The 24994-nt window shown below is 46.5% G+C and overlaps 1 protein-coding gene across 1 annotated transcript in view; it reads left to right on the forward strand.

The window, feature by feature from the left end:
* The window catches only part of LOC146058355 (aldehyde dehydrogenase family 3 member B1-like), a 216865-nt gene extending 197120 nt beyond the window's left edge, over positions 1-19745 (forward strand). The window contains exons 9-10 of the mRNA XM_083170638.1: positions 10936-11035; positions 19288-19745. Of these exons, the coding sequence (XP_083026764.1) occupies positions 10936-11035; positions 19288-19481 (294 nt within the window). The 3' untranslated portion in view covers positions 19482-19745. The remainder of the gene's footprint in view (positions 1-10935; positions 11036-19287) is intronic.
* The last annotated feature ends 5249 nt before the right edge of the window (positions 19746-24994 follow it).

The following is a 24994-nucleotide window of genomic DNA, read 5'->3' on the forward strand; positions in this document are numbered from 1 at the left end:
CCAGGGCATATCTGCAGAGTATCACCTCTATATACCAGGGCCTATCTGCAGAGTATCACCTCTATATACCAGGGCCTATCTGCAGAGTATCACCTCTATATACCAAGGCGTATCTGCAGAGTATCACCTCTATTTACCAGGGCGTATCTGCAGAGTATTACCTCTATTTACCAGGGCGTATCTGCAGAGTATCACCTCTATATACCAGGGCCTGTCTGCAGAGTATCACCTCTATATACCAGGGCCTATCTGCAGAGTATCACCTCTATATACCAGGGCCTATCTGCAGAGTATTACCTCTATATACCAGGGCGTATCTGCAGAGTATTACCTCTATATACCAGGGCGTATCTGCAGAGTATCACCTCTATATACCAGGGCCTATCTGCAGAGTATCACCTATATATATACCAGGGCCTATCTGCAGAGTATCACCTCTATATACCAGGGCATATCTGCAGAGTATCACCTCTATATACCAGGGCATATCTGCAGAGTATCACCTCTATATACCAGGGCGTATCTGCAGAGTATCTCCTCTATATACCAGGGCATATCTGCAGAGTATCACCTCTATATACCAGGGCCTATCTGCAGAGTATCACCTCTATATACCAGGGCCTATCTGCAGAGTATCACCTCTATATACCAAGGCGTATCTGCAGAGTATCACCTCTATATACCAGGGCGTATCTGCAGAGTATTACCTCTATATACCAGGGCGTATCTGCAGAGTATTACCTATATATACCAGGGCCTGTCTGCAGAGTATCACCTCTATATACCAGGGCCTATCTGCAGAGTATTACCTCTATATACCAGGGCGTACCTGCAGAGTATTACCTCTATATACCAGGGCGTATCTGCAGAGTATCACCTCTATATACCAGGGCCTATCTGCAGAGTATCACCTCTATATACCAGGGCCTATCTGCAGAGTATCACCTCTATATACCAGGGTGTATCTGCAGAGTATTACCTCTATATACCAGGGCGTATCTGCAGAGTATCACCTCTATATACCAGGGCCTATCTGCAGAGTATCACCTCTATATACCAGGGCCTATCTGCAGAGTTACACCTCTATATACCAGGGCCTATCTGCAGAGTATCACCTCTATATACCAGGGCGTATCTGCAGAATATCACCTCTATATACCAGGGCGTATCTGCAGAGTATTACCTCTATATACCAGGGCCTATCTGCAGAGTATCACCTCTATATACCAGGGCCTATCTGCAGAGTATTACCTCTATATACCAGGGCGTATCTGCAGAGTATCACCTCTATATACCAGGGCCTATCTGCAGAGTATTACCTCTATATACCAGGGCCTATCTGCAGAGTATTACCTCTATATACCAGGGCGTATCTGCAGAGTATTACCTCTATATACCAGGGCGTATCTGCAGAGTATTACCTCTATATACCAGGGCGTATCTGCAGAGTATCACCTCTATATACCAGGGACTATCTGCAGAGTATCACCTCTATATACCAGGGCCTATCTGCAGAGTATTACCTCTATATACCAGGGCCTATCTGCAGAGTATCACCTCTATATACCAGGGCCTATCTGCAGAGTATCACCTCTATATACCAGGGCCAATCTGCAGAATATCACCTCTATATACCAGGGCCTGTCTGCAGAGTATCACCTCTATATACCAGGGCGTATCTGCAGAGTATCACCTCTATATACCTGGGCCTATCTGCAGAATATCACCTCTATATACCAGGGCCTGTCTGCAGAGTATCACCTCTATATACCAGGGCGTATCTGCAGAGTATCACCTCTATATACCAGGGCCTGTCTGCAGAGTATCACCTCTATATACCAGGGTGTATCTGCAGAGTATTACCTCTATATACCAGGGCCTATCTGCAGAGTATCACCTCTATATACCAGGGCCTATCTGCAGAGTATTACCTCTATATATCAGGGCGTATCTGCAGAGTATCACCTCTATATACCAGGGCGTATCTGCAGAGTATCACCTCTATATACCAGGGCCTATCTGCAGAATGTCACCTCTATATACCAGGGCCTATCTGCAGAGTATCACCTCTATATACCAGGGCCTATCTGCAGAATGTCACCTCTATATACCAGGGCCTGTCTGCAGAATGTCACCTCTATATACCAGGGCGTATCTGCAGAATGTCACCTCTATATACCAGGGCGTATCTGCAGAGTATCACCTCTATATACCAGGGCCTATCTGCAGAATGTCACCTCTATATACCAGGGCGTATCTGCAGAGTGTCACCTCTATATACCAGGGCCTGTCTGCAGAGTATCACCTCTATATACCAGGGCCTATCTGCAGAATGTCACCTCTATATACCAGGGCCTGTCTGCAGAGTATCACCTCTATATACCAGGGCCTGTCTGCAGAGTATCACCTCTATATACCAGGGCATATCTGCAGAGTATTACCTCTATATATCAGGGCGTATCTGCAGAGTATCACCTCTATATACCAGGGCGTATCTGCAGAGTATCACCTCTATATACCAGGGCCTATCTGAAGAATGTCACCTCTATATACCAGGGCGTATCTGCAGAGTATCACCTCTATATACCAGGGCGTATCTGCAGAGTATCACCTCTATATACCAGGGCCTATCTGCAGAGTATTACCTCTATATACCAGGGCCTATCTGCAGAGTATCACCTCTATATACCAGGGCATATCTGCAGAGTATTACCTCTATATATCAGGGCGTATCTGCAGAGTATGACCTCTATATACCAGGGCGTATCTGCAGAGTATCACCTCTATATACCAGGGCCTATCTGCAGAATGTCACCTCTATATACCAGGGCGTATCTGCAGAGTATCACCTCTATATACCAGGGCCTGTCTGCAGAGTATCACCTCTATATACCAGGGCCTATCTGCAGAATGTCACCTCTATATACCAGGGCGTATCTGCAGAGTATTACCTCTATATACCAGGGCCTGTCTGCAGAGTATCACCTCTATATACCAGGGCCTGTCTGCAGAGTATCACCTCTATATACCAGGGCGTATCTGCAGAATGTCACCTCTATATACCAGGGCGTATCTGCAGAGTATTACCTCTATATACCAGGGCGTATCTGCAGAATGTCACCTCTATATACCAGGGCGTATCTGCAGAGTATCACCTCTATATACCAGGGCCTATCTGCAGAGTATCACCTCTATATACCAGGGCCTATCTGCAGAGTATTACCTCTATATACCAGGGCCTATCTGCAGAGTATCACCTCTATATACCAGGGCATATCTGCAGAGTATTACCTCTATATATCAGGGCGTATCTGCAGAGTATCACCTCTATATACCAGGGTGTATCTGCAGAGTATCACCTCTATATACCAGGGCCTATCTGCAGAATGTCACCTCTATATACCAGGGCGTATCTGCAGAGTATCACCTCTATATACCAGGGCCTGTCTGCAGAGTATCACCTCTATATACCAGGGCCTATCTGCAGAATGTCACCTCTATATACCAGGGCGTATCTGCAGAGTATTACCTCTATATACCAGGGCCTGTCTGCAGAGTATTACCTCTATATACCAGGGCCTGTCTGCAGAGTATCACCTCTATATACCAGGGCCTGTCTGCAGAGTATCACCTCTATATACCAGGGCGTATCTGCAGAATGTCACCTCTATATACCAGGGCGTATCTGCAGAGTATTACCTCTATATACCAGGGCGTATCTGCAGAATGTCACCTCTATATACCAGGGTGTATCTGCAGAGTATCACCTCTATATACCAGGGCCTATCTGCAGAGTATCACCTCTATATACCAGGGCCTATCTGCAGAGTATTACCTCTATATACCAGGGCATATCTGCAGAGTATTACCTCTATATATCAGGGCGTATCTGCAGAGTATCACCTCTATATACCAGGGCGTATCTGCAGAGTATCACCTCTATATACCAGGGTCTATCTGCAGAATGTCACCTCTATATACCAGGGCGTATCTGCAGAGTATCACCTCTATATACCAGGGCCTGTCTGCAGAGTATCACCTCTATATACCAGGGCCTATCTGCAGAATGTCACCTCTATATACCAGGGCGTATCTGCAGAGTATTACCTCAATATACCAGGGCCTGTCTGCAGAGTATCACCTCTATATACCAGGGCCTGTCTGCAGAGTATCACCTCTATATACCAGGGCGTATCTGCAGAATGTCACCTCTATATACCAGGGCGTATCTGCAGAGTATTACCTCTATATACCAGGGCGTATCTGCAGAATGTCACCTCTATATACCAGGGCGTATCTGCAGAGTATCACCTCTATATACCAGGGCCTATCTGCAGAGTATCACCTCTATATACCAGGGCCTATCTGCAGAGTATTACCTCTATATACCAGGGCCTATCTGCAGAGTATCACCTCTATATACCAGGGCATATCTGCAGAGTATTACCTCTATATATCAGGGCGTATCTGCAGAGTATCACCTCTATATACCAGGGCCTATCTGCGGAGTATTACCTCTATATACCAGGGCATATCTGCAGAGTATTACCTCTATATACCAGGGCCTATCTGCAGAGTATCACCTCTATATACCAGGGCCTATCTGCAGAGTATCACCTCTATATACCAGGGCCTATCTGCAGAGTATTACCTCTATATACCAGGGCGTATCTGCAGAATGTCACCTCTATATACCAGGGCCTATCTGCAGAGTATCACCTCTATATACCAGGGCGTATCTGCAGAGTATCACCTCTATATACCAGGGCCTATCTGCAGAGTATTACCTCTATATACCAGGACCTGTCTGCAGAGTATCACCTCTATATACCAGGGCGTATCTGCAGAATGTCACCTCTATATACCAGGGCCTATCTGCAGAGTATCACCTCTATATACCAGGGCGTATCTGCAGAGTATCACCTCTATATACCAGGGCCTATCTGCAGAGTATCACCTCTATATACCAGGGCGTATCTGCAGAATGTCACCTCTATATACCTAGGCCTATCTGCAGAGTATCACCTCTATATACCAGGGCCTATCTGCAGAGTATCACCTCTATATACCAGGGCCTATCTGCAGAGTATTACCTCTATATACCAGGGCCTATCTGCAGAGTATCACCTCTATATACCAGGGCATATCTGCAGAGTATTACCTCTATATATCAGGGCGTATCTGCAGAGTATCACCTCTATATACCAGGGCGTATCTGCAGAATGTCACCTCTATATACCAGGGCGTATCTGCAGAGTATCACCTCTATATACCAGGGCCTGTCTGCAGAGTATCACCTCTATATACCAGGGCCTATCTGCAGAATGTCACCTCTATATACCAGGGCGTATCTGCAGAGTATTACCTCTATATACCAGGGCCTGTCTGCAGAGTATCACCTCTATATACCAGGGCCTGTCTGCAGAGTATCACCTCTATATACCAGGGCGTATCTGCAGAGTATCACCTCTATATACCAGGGCGTATCTGCAGAGTATCACCTCTATATACCAGGGCGTATCTGCAGAGTATTACCTCTATATACCAGGGCGTATCTGCAGAATGTCACCTCTATATACCAGGGCGTATCTGCAGAGTATCACCTCTATATACCAGGGCCTATCTGCAGAGTATCACCTCTATATACCAGGGCCTATCTGCAGAGTATCACCTCTATATACCAGGGCCTATCTGCAGAGTATCACCTCTATATACCAGGGCATATCTGCAGAGTATTACCTCTATATATCAGGGCGTATCTGCAGAGTATCACCTCTATATACCAGGGCCTATCTGCAGAGTATTACCTCTATATACCAGGGCCTATCTGCAGAGTATTACCTCTATATACCAGGGCATATCTGCAGAGTATTACCTCTATATACCAGGGCCTATCTGCAGAGTATCACCTCTATATACCAGGGCCTATCTGCAGAGTATCACCTCTATATACCAGGGCCTATCTGCAGAGTATCACCTCTATATACCAGGGCGTATCTGCAGAATGTCACCTCTATATACCAGGGCCTATCTGCAGAGTATCACCTCTATATACCAGGGCCTGTCTGCAGAGTATTTCAGGACCAATCAGCACTATACATGGATCCCGCCCCTCAGCTATAACAGAGGGACGGAACACACCAGCTGTAAAACTCCCTAGAAGAAGGCCGACACAGGGCCGAATCGCGTTGGAGGAAGAATAGCTGACCACCCCCTACCCGACAAACCTCCGCTCCAAGTGAAAGAAGCAGGGAAGTCACCGCCGGCAGCCCGACCTGAGACGAGTGAACTCCAAAGACCCGCAAGCGGAGAACATCGAGTGCGCGCAGACAGACATCCACGCCGGGACCAGGATCAGGTGAGTAGGCAGGTCCGTAGACAGGACACCGGGGCGGGAAGGAGCGATCAAAAGCTCCACCTGCCCACGGCCCCCATCAGACACTCCACGTCCCCACACCCGCAGCGTCGGACAGTAAAGGGATACGGTCTACACCGGACACCTGCACTGTCGGCTGTACGGGCGAAGGACACAAGGAGAGCCCGGACCTGCACTCACTCTACAAGGTCCCCCCGTCCCGGCGGCGCACCACTCCCGACCGCGACTGAGGACAGTCCCCACACCACCGGCCGTCTGCAGTAACCACCGGCACCGGCTGAACATCAGCGCAGCACCTGAGACTCGGCACAGCGGGATGCCGCAGCTGAGTTACCGGCATCAGGCAGCTTTGTCACGCGCCCCCCTGAACACTTCCTTACGGACGGACTACCACCCATACTTCCCCATACCCCCACTGGATACCAGGCTTATAGAAGCCGCAACAACCCCCATATCTAGTGCTACCATACAGCACTTAAACTTGCTTGATTCAGCAATCAGTGTATATGCCTGTTATGATATGTGTGTATGCCATGTTATGATCAGTAACGCCTGTTGATCAATGTTGCACCTTTATGTTTATTTGCATTGCCAAGTAAAGCTTATTCATTAACACCTGCCTATTCTTTATTTCGCATACTCAACAAAACCCCGCCTTCACAGACACCCTCTAAATAAAAGGGGCGGAGCGATGCACTAAACCCCACTATTTCTGTCCAACCCCGAACCGGGCCGGTCACCCAGTTAGTGAAGCAGCTAACCCTGAACAAAAGGGACCAGTGCGCAGGGACTACAACAAAACAGAACAGTCCTTAATTATATGTTTACTATTTATGTATTTGAAAAACTTCTTGGGGTTAGTTTTGCTTTCAGTGGCTATGCGCTCTTTATAATCCCTTTTAGCTACTTTGATTGCCCCTTTGTAAATTTTGTTTTATTCTTTGTATTTGGTGAACGCCTCCCAATTTAAGTTATTTTTATAGAATTTAAATGCTCTTGTTTTATTGTTGATTGCTGACCTAACTTTTTTGTCCAACCATGGTGGCTTTTTATTGAATTTACCCTTATTTACTTTAGGAATGTATTTTATAGTTAATAATTCGAGTACATTTTTTAGAGTATCCCACATTTCCTCAGCTTTTTTCTCCTCAAAAATCATTTCCCACACAATTCTTTTTAGGGCTTCTCTGAATGATTCGATGTTAGCTTTTCTGAAGTTTAGTATTTTTGCCGATCCTTTATGATGTAATTTACTGAAGTTGATTTCCAGTGAAACCATATTGTGGTCACTGTTCCCTAGGTGTTCAATTACTTTTTTATTTGAAACTAAATCTATGTTATTTGTTAAAACCAAATCCAATAATGCCTTATTACGAGTTGGAGCTTCTACCGTTTTTGTGATAAACTGGTCTTTGAGTAAGCTTAGGAACCCACTGCTTCTTGCTGTTTTACAGGTTTCTTTTTTCCAATCAATATCAGGTAAATTAAAATCCCCCATAATTAATACCTGACCCTGATCTGATGATTATTTGATTTGGTTTAAAAGAAGAGACTCGTCCCTTTCGTTTATGTTCGGTGGTCTATAGCATACCCCTATTAAAATTGTATTATTAGTTTTTTGTTATTGTCGGTTATCTCTGCCCACACTCCGTGTAGTCTTCCTCTGTGCCAGTGCTCATTTCTTTCTCACACAATGTTAAGTTATTTTAGGCACCCCCCCCCCCCCACCGTTTCTATTTTCACTGTCTTTTCTGTAGAGTGTATATCCCTCCATGCATAATGCCCAGTTGTGCGACTCGTTACACCATGTTTCTGTAATACCAATAATGTTATAATCATCCCTAGTGACCACAGTTTCTAGTTCCCCGATTTTACCTGCTAAGCTTCTTGCATTAGCCAGTAGGCATTTTAATTTAAGTTTATTTTTTGTTGCGTCCCTAACATAAGCAAACAAGAAAGTTATTCTGCACAGTCTAATAGTATAGCCACCAGGTAATACCTGTAATCTAGTGTTTCATCATATAACGGAGGTGCTTCCCAGGAATCTGTATAAATTTATGGAGAAAGAAAGAAGTAAAAGGATTCCTACCTGGTGTTGGGACCTGTGGCACCGGCTGCCGTGCACGACGGACGGGTCCCGGAGTGTGGGCCCAGCTGTTGCGTCAGCACACTTCCAGGCCCGAACTTCCGACTGCCGTCGCTAGGCAGCCACAACGCGTCCCAGCTCAGTACTCCCCGCTGCCGCAGCTGTTGCCTAGGTGTTGGGGATGCCAGGCAGCCGCAGGTGGGAGGAAAAATGTAAACACAGCTGTGGGTTAATTAATGTTATAGGCAGGTCCCGCAAGCTGTGATTGGACCGTGCCCCTTTATAGTCCTCACAAGGAGAACAGGCAGACGCCGGATATAGAGTTTGCTTTAGGTTGGTCCTGGCTTCTCTGTTAAAGTACCTGGTCCCCCTGTGGAGTCTTGCTGCTGTTTGTGAACCTTCACAGGTATTTTCTCTCAGTTAACTTGTTACCTGCCGTACCTCCCAGTTTGTCTACCCTGCTTGCTTTATTTGTACCTTTTATATAGACCTCTTACTGCAGTGCCATCCACGGTGGCATTTCAGCTCTGGGATAACTGCGTGGTAGCTCCAGAACTGGAACTGGGGCTTAGCCCCTTTTTGTATATAACGTTTACCCCTCTTGTGTACTTGTGGTTTCCTGCAGTCATTTTAATAAAACCACCCATTTGTAAAATCCTTCTGTGATCTGTCCACTGACTGTCGTGTTTACCTACTCTGTGTACCTAGTCCACTGTGTTGTTAGTGTTAGTTTCCCTGTACTCAGTCCCTCACCGGTAGCTCATCTGCGTCGCTGAAGGTTAAGCTCACACTGCCACCTGTCGACGTAAGTCCTGGCGGCATATCAGTACCTGTAGACGCTTCTAGTCTTACAGGAAAGGGGCTGTTATAGGCAAGAAGGCTCAATGGTGGGCTCTGTGGGCTTAGGCCAAAACGTACACAGGTGGCTACCCAGAAGACGTCAGAAAGTTCCAGCTCAGCGTTCTGTTCCAAGTCTTCCTGAGTGGTCTCCTCCCAGAAGTCCATTGTATAAGAGCACTGGCTACAGTGAGTCATAACGCATGGTGCACTCTGGACTGGCTGACATTGCTAGTTAGTGTTTTATTTACATATTTTCTGGCAATGTAGTGTCCCAAAAAAAGAGTTGCAATAAAATGTAACTTTTATTAATTGTCAATTAAAAGCTGCGAAATATAATTCAAAATTATTATACAGTGAAAATAATTATTGTATAAAAATGTTTAATTATATTTCTCAGCTTTTAATTGACAATTAATAAAAGTTACATTTTATTGTAACTTTTTTTTGGGACTGAAAGAAAATATATATAAAAAAAAGCTAACTAGCAATGTCATCCAGTCCAGAGTTCTTTCTTTGTTTCTTTCTTTGTTTCTTTCTTTGTTTCTTTGTTTCTTTCTTTCTTTCTCCATAAAGGAAGTGCTTTTAGTAAGATCTCCTCTTGCCTGCTCCCAGGGAAAGTGGTGAAAGGCTGTGTACCCAAGCAGATGACAAAAGTAGAGATGGGTAAGGCAGAGAGCTGCCCTGAAAATTTAGTAGCTTCACCAGGTAGGTTGAAGTTAAGGGGTGAGGAGTGTGCAAAGACAGCAACACTCCACATGAGAGCAATGTGGAGGATCCAGACCTGGTTTCGGAGCAGTAGCAGAAGCCAGGTGTAATCAGCAGCACCTGTGATTTGATTATATAAGTATTTCCAGGGCAAAGGGTAAATACTCTTGATGGTGGATTAGCTGCCCAAGCGATAGGCAGGGGTGTGGGCTATGGTAGGTACCACTGGAGCATTTGCAAGAGTCTGTTATATGCTGTGATTACCTGTATGCTGCTGCCTGTAACTACGCTTGCCTATGGAATTAATCTGGTATGCTGTGACTTGCAAAGTCTTCATCTGAGTCCCGGTGTATGCAATTCCTTGGCACAATATATGTAAGCAGTGTCTGTTCCTATAATGCCCCTAATGGTGTGACTATAATGCTGGTTATTTATGATCAATGTTCACAGGTGATGATATAATTAGCAGTGCACTGCTAGAAGAAATGGGACATATACCCCTAAGATGGTACCCTCAGGCAATCTTTAGCATCCTGTAGGTCAGTGGTTCCCAACCCTGGTCCTCAAGTACCCCCAACAGTGCAGGTTTTCCAGGTCACCCGGCAGGTGCACTCATTATTCAGGCACATTTGAAAAGATAGCACTTGTGATTCTGTGTGGAGACCTGCAAAACATGCACTGTTGGGGGTACTTGAGGACCAGGGTTGGGAACCACTGCTGTAGGTGAAAGAAAGATTTTTGATAAAGCTGCATTTTGGGATGCAGTGAAACTCTTTAGTACATGCCGATCTCCTGGTCTCTTCTCTAGTTGATGGTGGATAATGTATCCCTTTATCCAGTAACACAGAACCATCTGTTTTTTCTGGCTTTATTAATGCTGTGGATATACAGTACTCACAGAATACTCACCTGTCACTTTCTCTGACAGATTGTGGATAAGTTCCTGGACAGGACAAGCAGCGGTGGAATCTGCGCCAATGACGGAATCATGCACACCACCATCCCTTTTCTCCCATTCGGAGGAGTCGGTGAGTACGAGTTTTTGTCTGATATAGTCATTTCGTGCCCTGAGTCACAATAGAAAAACTCATACTTTGTGATCAAGGTGTTGTTATCATATTAAAAAGCTCCCCCAAACCACAATAGATTTCTTATGCAGGTGTCTTCCTATGAAGTCACAAAGTATTAAACACATAATTCCTTTCATATCATCTATAAACCAAATTTCTATTATCCAATATCATCTGTACTCTGTTCTGTGATATGCTGTGTTACTCTGTAACCCCATCTACCATTTATTCTGTATCACAGCGTTCTAAATCAAATCACCGTATATTATATACAGTATCTATATCTCCCCATATATTCTGTACAGCATCTCCCTATACCCCAGCTCCCCATATATTCTGTACAGTGTCTCTCTATACCCCACCTCCCCACATATCCTGTACAGTGTCTCTCTATACCCCACCTCCCCATATATCCTGTACAGCGTCTCTCTATACCCCACCTCCCCATATATCCTGTACAGCGTCACTCTCTCTCTACCCCACCTCCCCATATATTCTGTACAGCATCTCCCTATACCCCAGCTCCCCATATATTCTGTACAGTGTCTCCCTATACCCCAGCTCCCCATATATTCTGTATAGTGTCTCTCTATTCCCCACCTCCCCATATATTCTGTACAGCATCTCCCTATACCCCAGCTCCCCATATATTCTGTACAGTGTCTCTATACCCCACCTCCCCATATATCCTGTACAGCGTCTCTCTATACCCCATCTCCCCATATATCCTGTACAGCATCTCTCTATACCCCAGCTCCCCATATATTCTGTACAGTGTCTCTCTCTACCCCACCTCCCCATATATCCTGTACAGCGTCTCTCTATACCCCACATACCCATATATACTGTACATTGTCTCTCTCTACCCCACCTCCCCATATATCCTGTACAGCGTCACTCTATACCCCATCTCCCCATATATCCTGTACAGCGTCTCTCTATACCCCATCTCCCCATATATTCTGTACAGCGTCTCTCTATACCCCACCTCCCCATATATCCTGTACAGCGTCTCTCTATACCCCACCTCCCCATATATACTGTACAGCGTCTCTCTATACCCCACCTCCCCTTATATTCTGTACAGTGTCTCTATACTCCACCTCCCCATATATCCTGTACAGCGTCTCTCTATACCCCACCTCCCCATATATTCTGTACAGTGTCTCTCTATACCCCACCTCCCCATATATTCTGTACAGCGTCTCTCTATACCCCACCTCCCCATATATCCTGTACAGCGTCTCTCTATACCCCACCTCCCCATATATCCTGTACAGCGTCTCTCTATACCCCACCTCCCCACATATCCTGTACAGTGTCTCTCTATACCCCACCTCCCCATATATCCTGTACAGCGTCTCTCTATACCCCACCTCCCCATATATCCTGTACAGCGTCACTCTCTCTCTACCCCACCTCCCCATATATTCTGTACAGCATCTCCCTATACCCCAGCTCCCCATATATTCTGTACAGTGTCTCCCTATACCCCAGCTCCCCATATATTCTGTATAGTGTCTCTCTATTCCCCACCTCCCCATATATTCTGTACAGCATCTCCCTATACCCCAGCTCCCCATATATTCTGTACAGTGTCTCTATACCCCACCTCCCCATATATCCTGTACAGCGTCTCTCTATACCCCATCTCCCCATATATCCTGTACAGCATCTCTCTATACCCCAGCTCCCCATATATTCTGTACAGTGTCTCTCTCTACCCCACCTCCCCATATATCCTGTACAGCGTCTCTCTATACCCCACATACCCATATATACTGTACATTGTCTCTCTCTACCCCACCTCCCCATATATCCTGTACAGCGTCACTCTATACCCCATCTCCCCATATATCCTGTACAGCGTCTCTCTATACCCCATCTCCCCATATATTCTGTACAGCGTCTCTCTATACCCCACCTCCCCATATATCCTGTACAGCGTCTCTCTATACCCCACCTCCCCATATATACTGTACAGCGTCTCTCTATACCCCACCTCCCCTTATATTCTGTACAGTGTCTCTATACTCCACCTCCCCATATATCCTGTACAGCGTCTCTCTATACCCCACCTCCCCATATATTCTGTACAGTGTCTCTCTATACCCCACCTCCCCATATATTCTGTACAGCGTCTCTCTATACCCCACCTCCCCATATATCCTGTACAGCGTCTCTCTATACCCCACCTCCCCATATATCCTGTACAGCGTCTCTCTATACCCCACCTCCCCACATATCCTGTACAGTGTCTCTCTATACCCCACCTCCCCATATATCCTGTACAGCGTCTCTCTATACCCCACCTCCCCATATATCCTGTACAGCGTCACTCTCTCTCTACCCCACCTCCCCATATATCCTGTACAGCGTCACTCTCTCTCTACCCCACCTCCCCATATATCCTGTACAGCGTCTCTCTCTCTATACCCCATCTCCCCATATATATCCTGTACAGCGTCTCTCTCTATACCCCACCTCCCGATATATTCTGTACAGCATCTCTCTATACCCCACCTCCCCATATATATCCTGTATAGCATCTCTCTATACCCCACCTCCCCATATATTATGTACAGGGTGTCTCTATACCCCACCTCCCCATATATTCTGTACAGTGTCTCTCTATACCCCACCTCCCCATATATTATGTACAGGGTGTCTCTATACCCCACCTCCCCATATATTCTGTACAGTGTCTCTATACCCCACCTCCCCATATCCTGTACAGTGTCTCTCTATACCCCACCTCCTCATATATACTGTACAGTGTCTCTCTATACCCTACCTCCCCATATATTCTGTACAGTGTCTCTATACCCCACCCCCCTATATATTCTGTACAGAGTCTCTCTATACCCCACCTCCCCATATATTCTGTACAGTGTCTCTCTCTACCCCACCTTCCCATATATACACTGTACAGAGTCTCTCTATACCCCACCTCCCCATATGTTCTGTACAGTGTCTCTATACCCCACCTCCCCATGTATACTGTACAGTGTCTTTCTATACCCCACCTCCCCATATATCCTGTACAGTGTCTCTATACCCCACATCTCCATATATACTGTACAGTGTCTTTCTATACCCCACCTCCCCATATATCCTGTACAGTGTCTCTATACCCCACCTCCCCATATATACTGTACAGCGTCTCTCTATACCCCACCTCCCCATATAATCTGTACAGCGTCTCTCTATACCCCACCTCCCCATATAATCTGTACAGCGTCTCTCTATACCACACCTCCCCATATATCCTGTACAGCATCTCTCTATACCCCACCTCCCCATATACTGTACAGCGTCTCTCTATACCCCACCTCCAAATATATTCTGTACAGCGTCTCTCTATACCCTACCTCCTCATATATACTGTACAGCGTCTCTCTATACCCCACCTCCCCATATATACTGTATAGCGTCTCTCTATACCCCACCTCCCTATATTTTCTGTACAGCGTCTCTCTCTCTCTCTCTACCCCACCTCCCCATATATACTGTACAGCGTCTCTCTATACCCCACCTCCCCATATACTGTACAGTGTCTTTCTATTCCCCACCTCCCCATATATTCTGTACAGTGTCTCTCTACACCCCACCTCCCCATATATACTGTACAGCGTCTCTCTATACCCCACCTCCCCATATATTCTGTACAGCGTCTCTCTATACCCCACCTCCCCATATAATCTGTACAGCGTCTCTCTATACCACACCTCCCCATATATCCTGTACAGCATCTCTCTATACCCCACCTCCCCATATACTGTACAGCGTCTCTCTATACCCCACCTCCAAATATATTCTGTACAGCGTCTCTCTATACCCTACCTCCTCATATATACTGTACAGCGTCTCTCTATACCCCACCTCCCCATATATACTGTATAGCGTCTCTCTATATCCCACCTCCCCATATTTTCTGTACAGCGTCTCTCTCTCTCTCTCTACCCCACCTCCCCATATATACTGTACAGCGTCTCTCTATACCCCACCTCCCCATATACTGTACAGCGTCTCTCTATACCCCACCTCCAAATATATTCTGTACAGTGTCTTTCTATACCCAACCTCCCATATATTATGTACAGTGTCTCTCTATACCCCACCTCCCCATATATACTGTACAGCGTCTCTCTATACCCCACCTCCCCATATAATCTGTACAGTGTCTCTCTATACCCCACCTCCCCATATATCCTGTACAGCGTCTCTCTATACCCCACCTCCCCATATATCCTGTACAGCGTCTCTCTATACCCACCTCCCCATATATTATGTACAGTGTGTCTCTATACTCCACCTCCCCATATATACTGTACAGCGTCTCTCTATACCCCACCTCCTACCCATATATCCTGTACAGCGTCTCTATATACCCCACCTCCCAATATATTCTGTACAGCGTATCTCTATACCCCACCTCCCCATATATTATGTACAATACCTCCCCTTATATCCTGTACTGTGCGTCTCTATACCCCACCTCCCCATATATTATGTACAATACCTCCCCTTATATCCTGTACTGTGGTCTCTATACCCCACCTCCCCATATATCATGTACAATACCTCCCCATATATCCTGTACAGGGTGTCTCTATACCCCACCTCCCCATATATCCTGTACAGCGTCTCTCTATAACCCACCTCCCCATATATTATGTACAGTGTGTCTCTATACCCCACCTCCCCATATATCCTAAACAGCGTCTCTATATACCCCACCTCCCGATATATTCTGTACAGCGTATCTCTATACCCCACCTCCCCATATATTCTGTACATCGTCTCTCTATACCCTACCTCCCCATACACTGTACAGTCTGTCTCTATACCCCACCTCCCCATATATACTGTACAGTGTCTCTATATACCCCACCTCCCGATATATTCTGTACAGTGTCTCTATACCCTACCTCCCCATATACTGTACAGTGTGTCTCTATACCCCACCTCCCTATATATACTGTACAGTGTCTCTCTATACCCCACCTCCCCATATATACTGTAGAGTGTCTCTCTATACCCTACCTCCCCATATATCCCGTACAGCGTCTCTCTATACCCTACCTCCCCATATACTGTACATTGTATCTCTAATCCCCATCTCCCCATATATTATGTACAATACCTCCCCTTATATCCTGTACTGTGGTCTCTATACCCCACCTCCCCATATATTATGTACAATACCTCCCCTTATATTCTGTACTGTGGTCTCTATACCCCACCTCCCCATATATCATGTACAATACCTCCCCATATATCCTGTACAGGGTGTCTCTATACCCCACCTCCCCATATATACTGTACAGCGTCTCTCTATACCCCACCTCCCCATATATCATGTACAATACCTCCCCATATATCCTGTACAGGGTGTCTCTATTCTCCACCTCCCCATATATCCTGTACAGCATCTCTATAACCCACCTCCACATATATTCTGTACAGTGTCTCTCTATACCCCAACTTCCCATATATACTGTACAGTATCTCTCTATACTCCACCTCTCCATATATCCTGTACAGCGTCTCTCTATACCCCACCTCCCCATATATCCTGTACAACGTCTCTCTATACCCACCTCCCCATATATCCTGTACAGCGTCTCTCTATACCCCACCTCCCCATATATCCTGTACAGCGTCTCTCTATACCCACCTCCCCATATATTATGTACATCGTATCTCTATACCCCACCTCCCCATATATTATGTACAGCGTATCTCTAAACCCCACCTCCCCATATATTATACCTCCCCTTATATCCTGTACAGTGTGTCTCTATACCCCACCTCCCCATATATCCTGTACAATACCTCCCCATATATCCTGTACAGGGTGTCTCTATACCCCACCTCCCCATATATCCTGTACAGCGTCTCTCTATACCCCACCTCCCCATATATCCTATACAGCGTCTCTCTATACCCACCTCCCCATATATTATGTACAGTGTGTCTCTATACCCCACCTCCCCATATATCCTGTACAGCGTCTCTCTATACCCCACCTCCTACCCATATATCCTGTACAGCGTCTCTATATACCCCACCTCCCAATATATTCTGTACAGCGTATCTCTATACCCCACCTCCCCATATATTATTTACAATACCTCCCCTTATATCCTGTACTGTGGTCTCTATACCCCCACCTCCCCATATATTATACCCCACCTATATACCCCACCTCTAAACCCCACCTCCCCATATATTATACCTCCCCTTATATCCTGTACAGTGTGTCTCTATACCCCACCTCCCCATATATCCTGTACAATACCTCCCCATATATCCTGTACAGGGTGTCTCTATACCCCACCTCCCCATATATCCTGTACAGCGTCTCTCTATACCCCACCTCCCCATATATCCTATACAGCGTCTCTCTATACCCACCTCCCCATATATTATGTACAGTGTGTCTCTATACCCCACCTCCCCATATATCCTGTACAGCGTCTCTCTATACCCCACCTTCCGATATATTCTGTACAGCGTATCTCTATACCCCACCTACCCATATATCCTGTACAGCGTCTCTATATACCCCACCTCCCGATATATTCTGTACAGCGTATCTCTATACCCCACCTCCCCATATATTATTTACAATACCTCCCCTTATATCCTGTACTGTGGTCTCTATACCCCACCTCCCCATATATCCTGTACAATACCTCCCCTTATATCCTGTACTGTGGTCTCTATACCCCACCTCCCCATATATTATGTACAATACCTCCCCTTATATCCTGTACTGTGTGTGTCTCTATACCCCACCTCCCCATATATTCTGTACAGCATCTCTCTATACCCTACCTCCCCATATACTGTACAGTGTGTCTCTATACCCCACCTCCCCATATATACTGTACAGCGTCTCTATATACCCCACCTCCCGATATATTCTGTACAGTGTCTTTCTATACCCCACCTCCCCATATATCCTGTACAGCGTCTCTCTATACCCTACCTCCCCATATACTGTACAGCGTCTCTCTATACCTCACCTCCCCATATACTGTACAGCGTCTCTCTATACCCCACCTCCCCATATATCCTGTACAGCATCTCTTTATACCCCACCTCCCCATATACTGTACGGCGTCTCTCTATACCCCACCTGCCCATATATTATGTACAATACCTCCCCATATATCCTGTACTGTGTGTCTCTATACCCCACCTCCCCATATATCCTGTACAGCGTCTCTCTATACCCTACCTCCCCATATACTGTACAGCGTCTCTCTATACCTCACCTCCCCATATACTGTACAGCGTCTCTCTATACCCCACCTCCCCATATATCCTGTACAGCATCTCTCTATACCCCACCTCCCCATATACTGTACGGCGTCTCTCTATACCCCACCTCCCCATATATCCTGTACAGCATCTCTCTATACCCCACCTCCCCATATACTGTACGGCGTCTCTCTATACCCCACCTCCCCATATATTATGTACAATACCTCCCCATATATCCTGTATTGTGTGTCTCTATACCCCACCTCCCCATATATACTGTACAGTGTCTCTCTATAAACTACCTCCCCATATATAATGTACAGCGTCTCTCTATACCCCACCTCCCCATATATTATGTACAATACCTCCCCATATATCCTGTACTGTGTGTCTCTATACCCCACCTCCCCATATATACTGTACAGTGTCTCTCTATAAACTACCTCCCCATATATAATGTACAGCGTCTCTCTATACCCCACCTCCCCATATATTATGTACAATACCTCCCCATATATCCTGTACTGTGTGTCTCTATACCCCACCTCCCCATATATCCTGTACAGCGTCTCTCTATAAACTACCTCCCCATATATCATGTACAGTGTCTCTCTATACCCTACCTCCCCATATACTGTACAGCGTCTCTCTATACCCCACCTCCCCATATATCCTGTACAGCGTCTCTCTATACCCTACCTCCCCATATACTGTACAGCGTCTCTCTATACCTTACCTCCCCATATATCCTGTACAGCGTCTCTCTATACCCTACCTCCCCATACACTGTACAGCGTCTCTCTATACCCCACCTCCCCATATATTATGTACAATATCTCCCCATATATCCTGTACTGTGTGTATCTGACTTGTATTCTGTATTTTTCTACATGATACCTTATTGGTTTGCTTTTGTCTTGTTATGTTCCTTGTAGGGCACAGTGGAATGGGGATGTATCGTGGGAAATTCAGCTTTGATACATTTTCTCACAGTCGCGCCTGTCTCCTGCGTAGTGATGGCCGAGAGAAATTAAATGATATCCGTTACCCTCCATACAGTGAAAGCCGGCTGGGATTCATTCTTTATTCTATGGAAGTAAAACGAAAATCATCCTGTGTCCTTCTCTGAACCCAGAACATCAGCCTTGAAGGTCATAAAGGGTTTATGCTGATAGATTTAATAAGGAATTACTGGAAAATAATTCAGTTGATTTTGGCAGTATGCTCAGTATAGTAATGTATTCTGGGGCTAACTGTGTCCGATGTTTGTGTCCTGCACAAGCTCAGGACCTTCTTACGATCACAGCGCAGTACACGGTATCTCTGCATCATTGGCACCTAATCTGTGCATCTGATCTTATTCATATTGCATTAAACTTGTGCCTGATTCTCATTGCTTTCTTTATTTATGAACTACAAGATGTGTTACTCTCTGCCGTCAGTATATGGAATGCAATACCGATCCATACATGGAGCAAGTGAAGACTGTTATATGGTGTGTGACAAATGAAGCCTGGTTCTCTATTCTCAGCTGGTAGACTGTGTACCACGATAACAGTTTGGCGGTTCTCAGGTTTCGGCAATGGCAGTTCTCACAATAAGGGTAGTAGTAGTTTGTTTTTTTATAAGGCGTCACAAAGTGTCAGCAGCGCCGTACATAGCAAACAAATGACAAGGTAACGTACAGGGTGTGGTGATAAAATACAGCATAAATAGGGGTATAGCTGGTAGAACTAAAATCAGCATCAGTTCTGAAGTAGGTGTGGAAATTGTCGAGGAGACTGAAGATGAAGTAGAGGAAGGGAAGAACAGGACAGGAGGACAGGTGAGGTAATGAGGTAGAGTGAGTACGTGAGGCAGGAGGACCCTACTCATAAGAGTTAACATACTAAAAATAGGTGGGTGGACGAACGAAAAACAATAGGATAAGTAGGAACGGAGGCAGGATAGGAGGATCCAAAGAGGTTAGGAGGAGGGATAGGCTAGTCGAAAAAAGTGGGTTTTGAGGGAACGCTTGAAGGAGGTAAGGGAATCAGAAAGCCTGATGGGTGGCGGGAGGTTTTCAAGTGCAGGGGGGCAGCACGAGAGAAGTCTTGGACACGGGAGTGGTAGGAGGTGATTAGGTGAGAGGTCAGTCGGTGGTCAGCGATGGAGCGAAGAGGACGGGAGGGAGTGTGGATAGAGATCAGTGAAGAGAGGTAAGGAGCGGTGGAGGAGGAGAGAGCCTTGTAGGTGTTGGTGAGGAGTTTAAAGAGAACTCGGAAAGGAATAGGTAGCCGGTAGAAGAGATGGACAGAGGGGGAGGCGGAGGTAGAGCGGCAAGAGAGGAAGATGAACCTAGCAGCGGCATTAAGAATGGATTGGAGAGGTGCGAGGCGGGTGAGAGGTAGCCCAGAGAGAAGGATGTTGCAGTAGTCGAGACGGGAGATGACAAGAGAGTGAATGAGAATTTTGGTTGCGTCAGTGGAGAGGAATGGTCTGATGTACGAGATGTTGTTATTCGCTACAATATCAATATCAAACAGATTCAATTAATATCCAGACACTGTACAAAGTTAGTAAGCCAAAGGAGGGAACCACCAGTGTTGCTAAAGCTGCTGTATCAGGAGGGTGTAAAGCTCCCAAGTAATACAGTAAAATCTAAGATACAGCGCTGGGTTTTTTCTGAAAAGAATTTATTACAATATATCTAAATATATATTTAATGAATACAAATATCACACATTGTACATTTCATACTTGTATATAAAAAATTGTAAAAAAAAATCATTGATAAAAAATAATGATATATATGAATGTTCCAGCTAGCATTCAATATTGTGGAGGATTAGTTTGTGTCCAAATCAACACCGATAGGCATATATTTACCAGATGATATGAATATCCTTGTTGAGGAAGAATTTACAGAGTCCCGGAGATTATCCAGTGATGGATTCCTAAACGTCACACAGTGGTGAGATAATGCAGTTCTTAAGGTATGGCAATACCTGGCTTGGTGGCTGCATAGTATAACTCAATGTTGGGATCCAAAATAGCGGTGTAAACTGGTCCGTATAGAGTCTGGTGTGGAATTCCAAGGATTTTAGCTGGAAAAGGTGTGAAATGGAATACTCTCCAATAACAAGCTGGAACAGGAATACTCTGGCTCAATGCGTTTGGGCATGTTCACACGCCTTCATCAGGAGCTGGAGTGTCCAGCTCCAGTTAGGGTTAGTGTATTAGGGTTAGGGTGAAGGCTAGGGTATTGGGGCTAGGGTATTAGGGTTAGGGTATTGAGGTTAGGGTACTAGGGCTAGGGTATTAGGGTTAGGGTATTGAGGTTAGGGTACTAGGGTTAGGGGGTTAGGGTATTAGGGTTAGGGTCAGTGGCGTAGCTATGCTGTGGCAGCCCCCGCCATGGCTTAGAGGAGCCAGCATCTGCTGGGCGCACTGAGAACTGATGAAAGGTCACTGACTGCACACAGAGCTGGCTGCTCAGCACGCTCTGCAGTGCAGGAAGGCACCGACCTGGGCAAGCGCTCTCCCTGCTGCTCCTGTCAAACAGCTGACAGGCAGCAGCAAGCTACAGCAGTGGAGAAGAAAGCTCTGCAGCCTGATCCCCATGGCCAGTCTTCTCTCCCCTCAGGTAAAACACACAGGCTCCCCACTGCTGCTGTGTAACCTGCTTCAGTTCCCACGGCCCCCTCTCTAACAGGTGGTATACCCACCTTCATTCCCCCACTCTGGAGTCTCAGGGTACACAGTTACGCACTTAAACCTCCAGTCCCAGCAGCAGCTCAGAAGCTTCCTCTCTGCATTTTCTCCTGTACGTGTTGCTCCACCCCCAGATCTCTATCCCCAGCTGTGCCACTGCCTCTACCTACCCCATGTGTGCCCCTGCCCACCCCATGTGTGCCCCTGTCCACCATATGTGTGCCCTTACTCCTGCCCAACCCATGTATGTCCATCCCACCCCATGTGTGCCCCTGTCCATCATATGTGTACCCTTGCTCCTGCCCACCCCATGTGTGCCCCTGCCCACCCTATGTGTGCCTCTACCCACCCCATGTGTGCCCCTGTCCATCATATGTGTGCCCTTGCTCCTGCGCACCCCATGTGTGTCCTTTCCACCCCATGTTTGACCCTTTCCCATCTCTACCTCTGACCCCCCATGTGTTCATCTGTTGCTTTCCACATCTGTACCTCTGCAGTGCTGACATGTCCTTATGTGTACCCATGCCTCCCCTCCATGGCTGTTTGCTGCAAGACCAACACAAACAAGACCATGTAGAGTGCCACGCATTTGAAGAATGCAGGTAAGCACAATTTTATATTGGTAACGCACTGGGTAGGGTCTGTGTGGATGTGGGGAGGGTTCTGCTCCTTCTCTCCATGGTGACTTACTGCCTGACATCTATTGAGTGTTACCTTATGTCTAGTAGTAGTAGTAGTAGTACATTTATTTATAAGGCGCCGCAAAGTGTCTGCAGCGCCATACATAGCAAACAAAAAAAATTACAAGGTAACGTACAGGGTGTGTTGAAAAATACAGTATGAATAGGGGTATAGCTGGTAGAACTAAAATCAGCATCAGTTCAGAAGTAGGTGTCAAAATTGTCGAGGAGACTGAAGATGAAGTAGAGGAAGGGAAGAACAGGACAGGAGCACAGGTGAGGTAAAGAGGTAGGGTTAGTACGTGAGGCAGGAGGACCCTACTCATAAGAGTTAACATACTAAAAATAGGTGGGTGGACGAACGAAAAACAATAGGATAAGTAGGAACGGAGGCAGGATAGGAGGATCCAAAGAGGTTAGGAGGAGGGATAGGCTAGTCGAAAAAAGTGGGTTTTGAGGGAACGCTTGAAGGAGGTAAGGGAATCAGAAAGCCTGATGGGTGGCGGGAGGTTTTCCAGTGCAGGGGGGCAGCACGAGAGAAGTCTTGGACACGGGAGTGGGAGGAGGTGATTAGGTGAGAGGTCAGTCGGTGGTCAGCGATGGAGCGAAGAGGACGGGAGGGAGTGTGGATAGAGATCAGTGAAGAGAGGTAAGGAGCGGTGGAGTAGGAGAGAGCCTTGTAGGTGGTGGTGAGGAGTTTAAAGAGAACTCGGAAAGGAATGGGGAGCCAGTGAAGAGATAGACAGAGGGGGGAGGCGGAGGTAGAGCGGTGGGAGAGGAAGATGAGCCTAGCAGCAGCGTTAAGAATGGATTGGAGAGGTGCGAGGCGGGTGAGAGGTAGCCCAGAGAGAAGGATGTTGCAGTAGTCAAGGCGGGAGATGACAAGAGAATGAATGAGAACTTTGGTCGCGTCAGTGGAGAGGAATGGTCTGATGCGTGAGATGTTGCGTAGGTGGAAGCGGCAAGACTGTGAGAGAGCACGAATGTGGGGGGTGAAAGAGAGGGAGGAGTCAATAATGACACCGAGGCAGCGCGTTTGGTCGGTGGAGGTGATCTCGGTTTCACCAATGCTGATGGAGATAGTGGGAGAAGAGAGGATGTTCGGGGGATGGAAGATTAGAAGTTCAGTTTTAGCCATGTTTAGTTCAGGAAGCGTTGGATCATCCAGGCTGAGATGGCCGTGAGGCATTTGGAGACCTTGGACAGGAGTGATGGGGATAGGTCGGGGGAGGAGAGATAGATTAGGGTATCATCAGCATAAAGGTGGTAATGAAAACCATAGGAGCTGAAGAGGGTGCCCAGAGAGGTGGTGTAGAGGGAGAAGAGGAGAGGGCCAAGGACTGACCCTTGGGGAACACCGACTGGCTGCGTGGTAGTAGGAGAGGAGGAGCTTGGAGTGGAGACGGAGAAGGAGCGATCAGAGAGGTATGAGGTGAACCAGGAGAAGACCATGCCAGTGATGCCAAAGGAGCGGAGGGTGTTGAGCAGGAGAGGGTGGTCAACAGTGTCAAAGGCAGCCGACAGATCAAGCTGGATGAGGATAGAGAAGAGGCCTTTGGATTTAGCTGATAGTAGATCGTTAGTGACTTTGGTCAGGGCAGTTTCAGTGGAATGTAAAGGGCGGAACCCGGATTGGAGGGGGTCTAGAATGGAGTTAGCAGTAAGGTGGCTTAGGAGACGATTATAGGTCAGACGTTCTAGGAGCTTGGAGGCAAAAGGGAGGAGGGAGATGGGCCTGTAGTTGGATGGAGAGTTCTGGTCCAGATTTGTTTTTTTGAGAATTGGGGAGACAAGAGCATGTTTGAAGGAGGAAGGGAAGATCCCAGAGGATAGGGAAAGATTAAAGAGGTGAGCCAGGTGAGAGCAGACTGACGGACTGAGACGACAGATAATATTGGAGGGGATAGGATCGAGCGGGCAAGTGGAGGGAGAAGCAGATTGAAGGATAAAGTGGACTTCAGCAGCAGTGGTGGGGTAAAATGAGGACAGGGGTTGGAAGGATTGTCTAGCGTACAGTGTAAGGTGCATTACAGTGTGTGGTGTGTAGTGTAAGTGGCGTACAGTGTAACTGGCATACATTGTAAGTGGCATTACGGTGTGTGGCGTACAGTGTAAGTGGCATTATGTGTGTAGCGTACATTGTAAGTGGTTAGGGGGTTAGGGTTTTAGGGTTAGGGTTAGGGTGTTAGGGTTGGGGTTTTGGGGTTAGGGTATTAGGGTTAGGGGGTTAGGGTATTAGGGTTAGGGTTGTTAGGGTTAGTAGGGTTGA

Source organism: Crinia signifera, chromosome 2 (assembly GCF_055691185.1).
Source record: "Crinia signifera chromosome 2, ASM5569118v1, whole genome shotgun sequence".
NCBI lineage: Eukaryota > Metazoa > Chordata > Amphibia > Anura > Myobatrachidae > Crinia > Crinia signifera.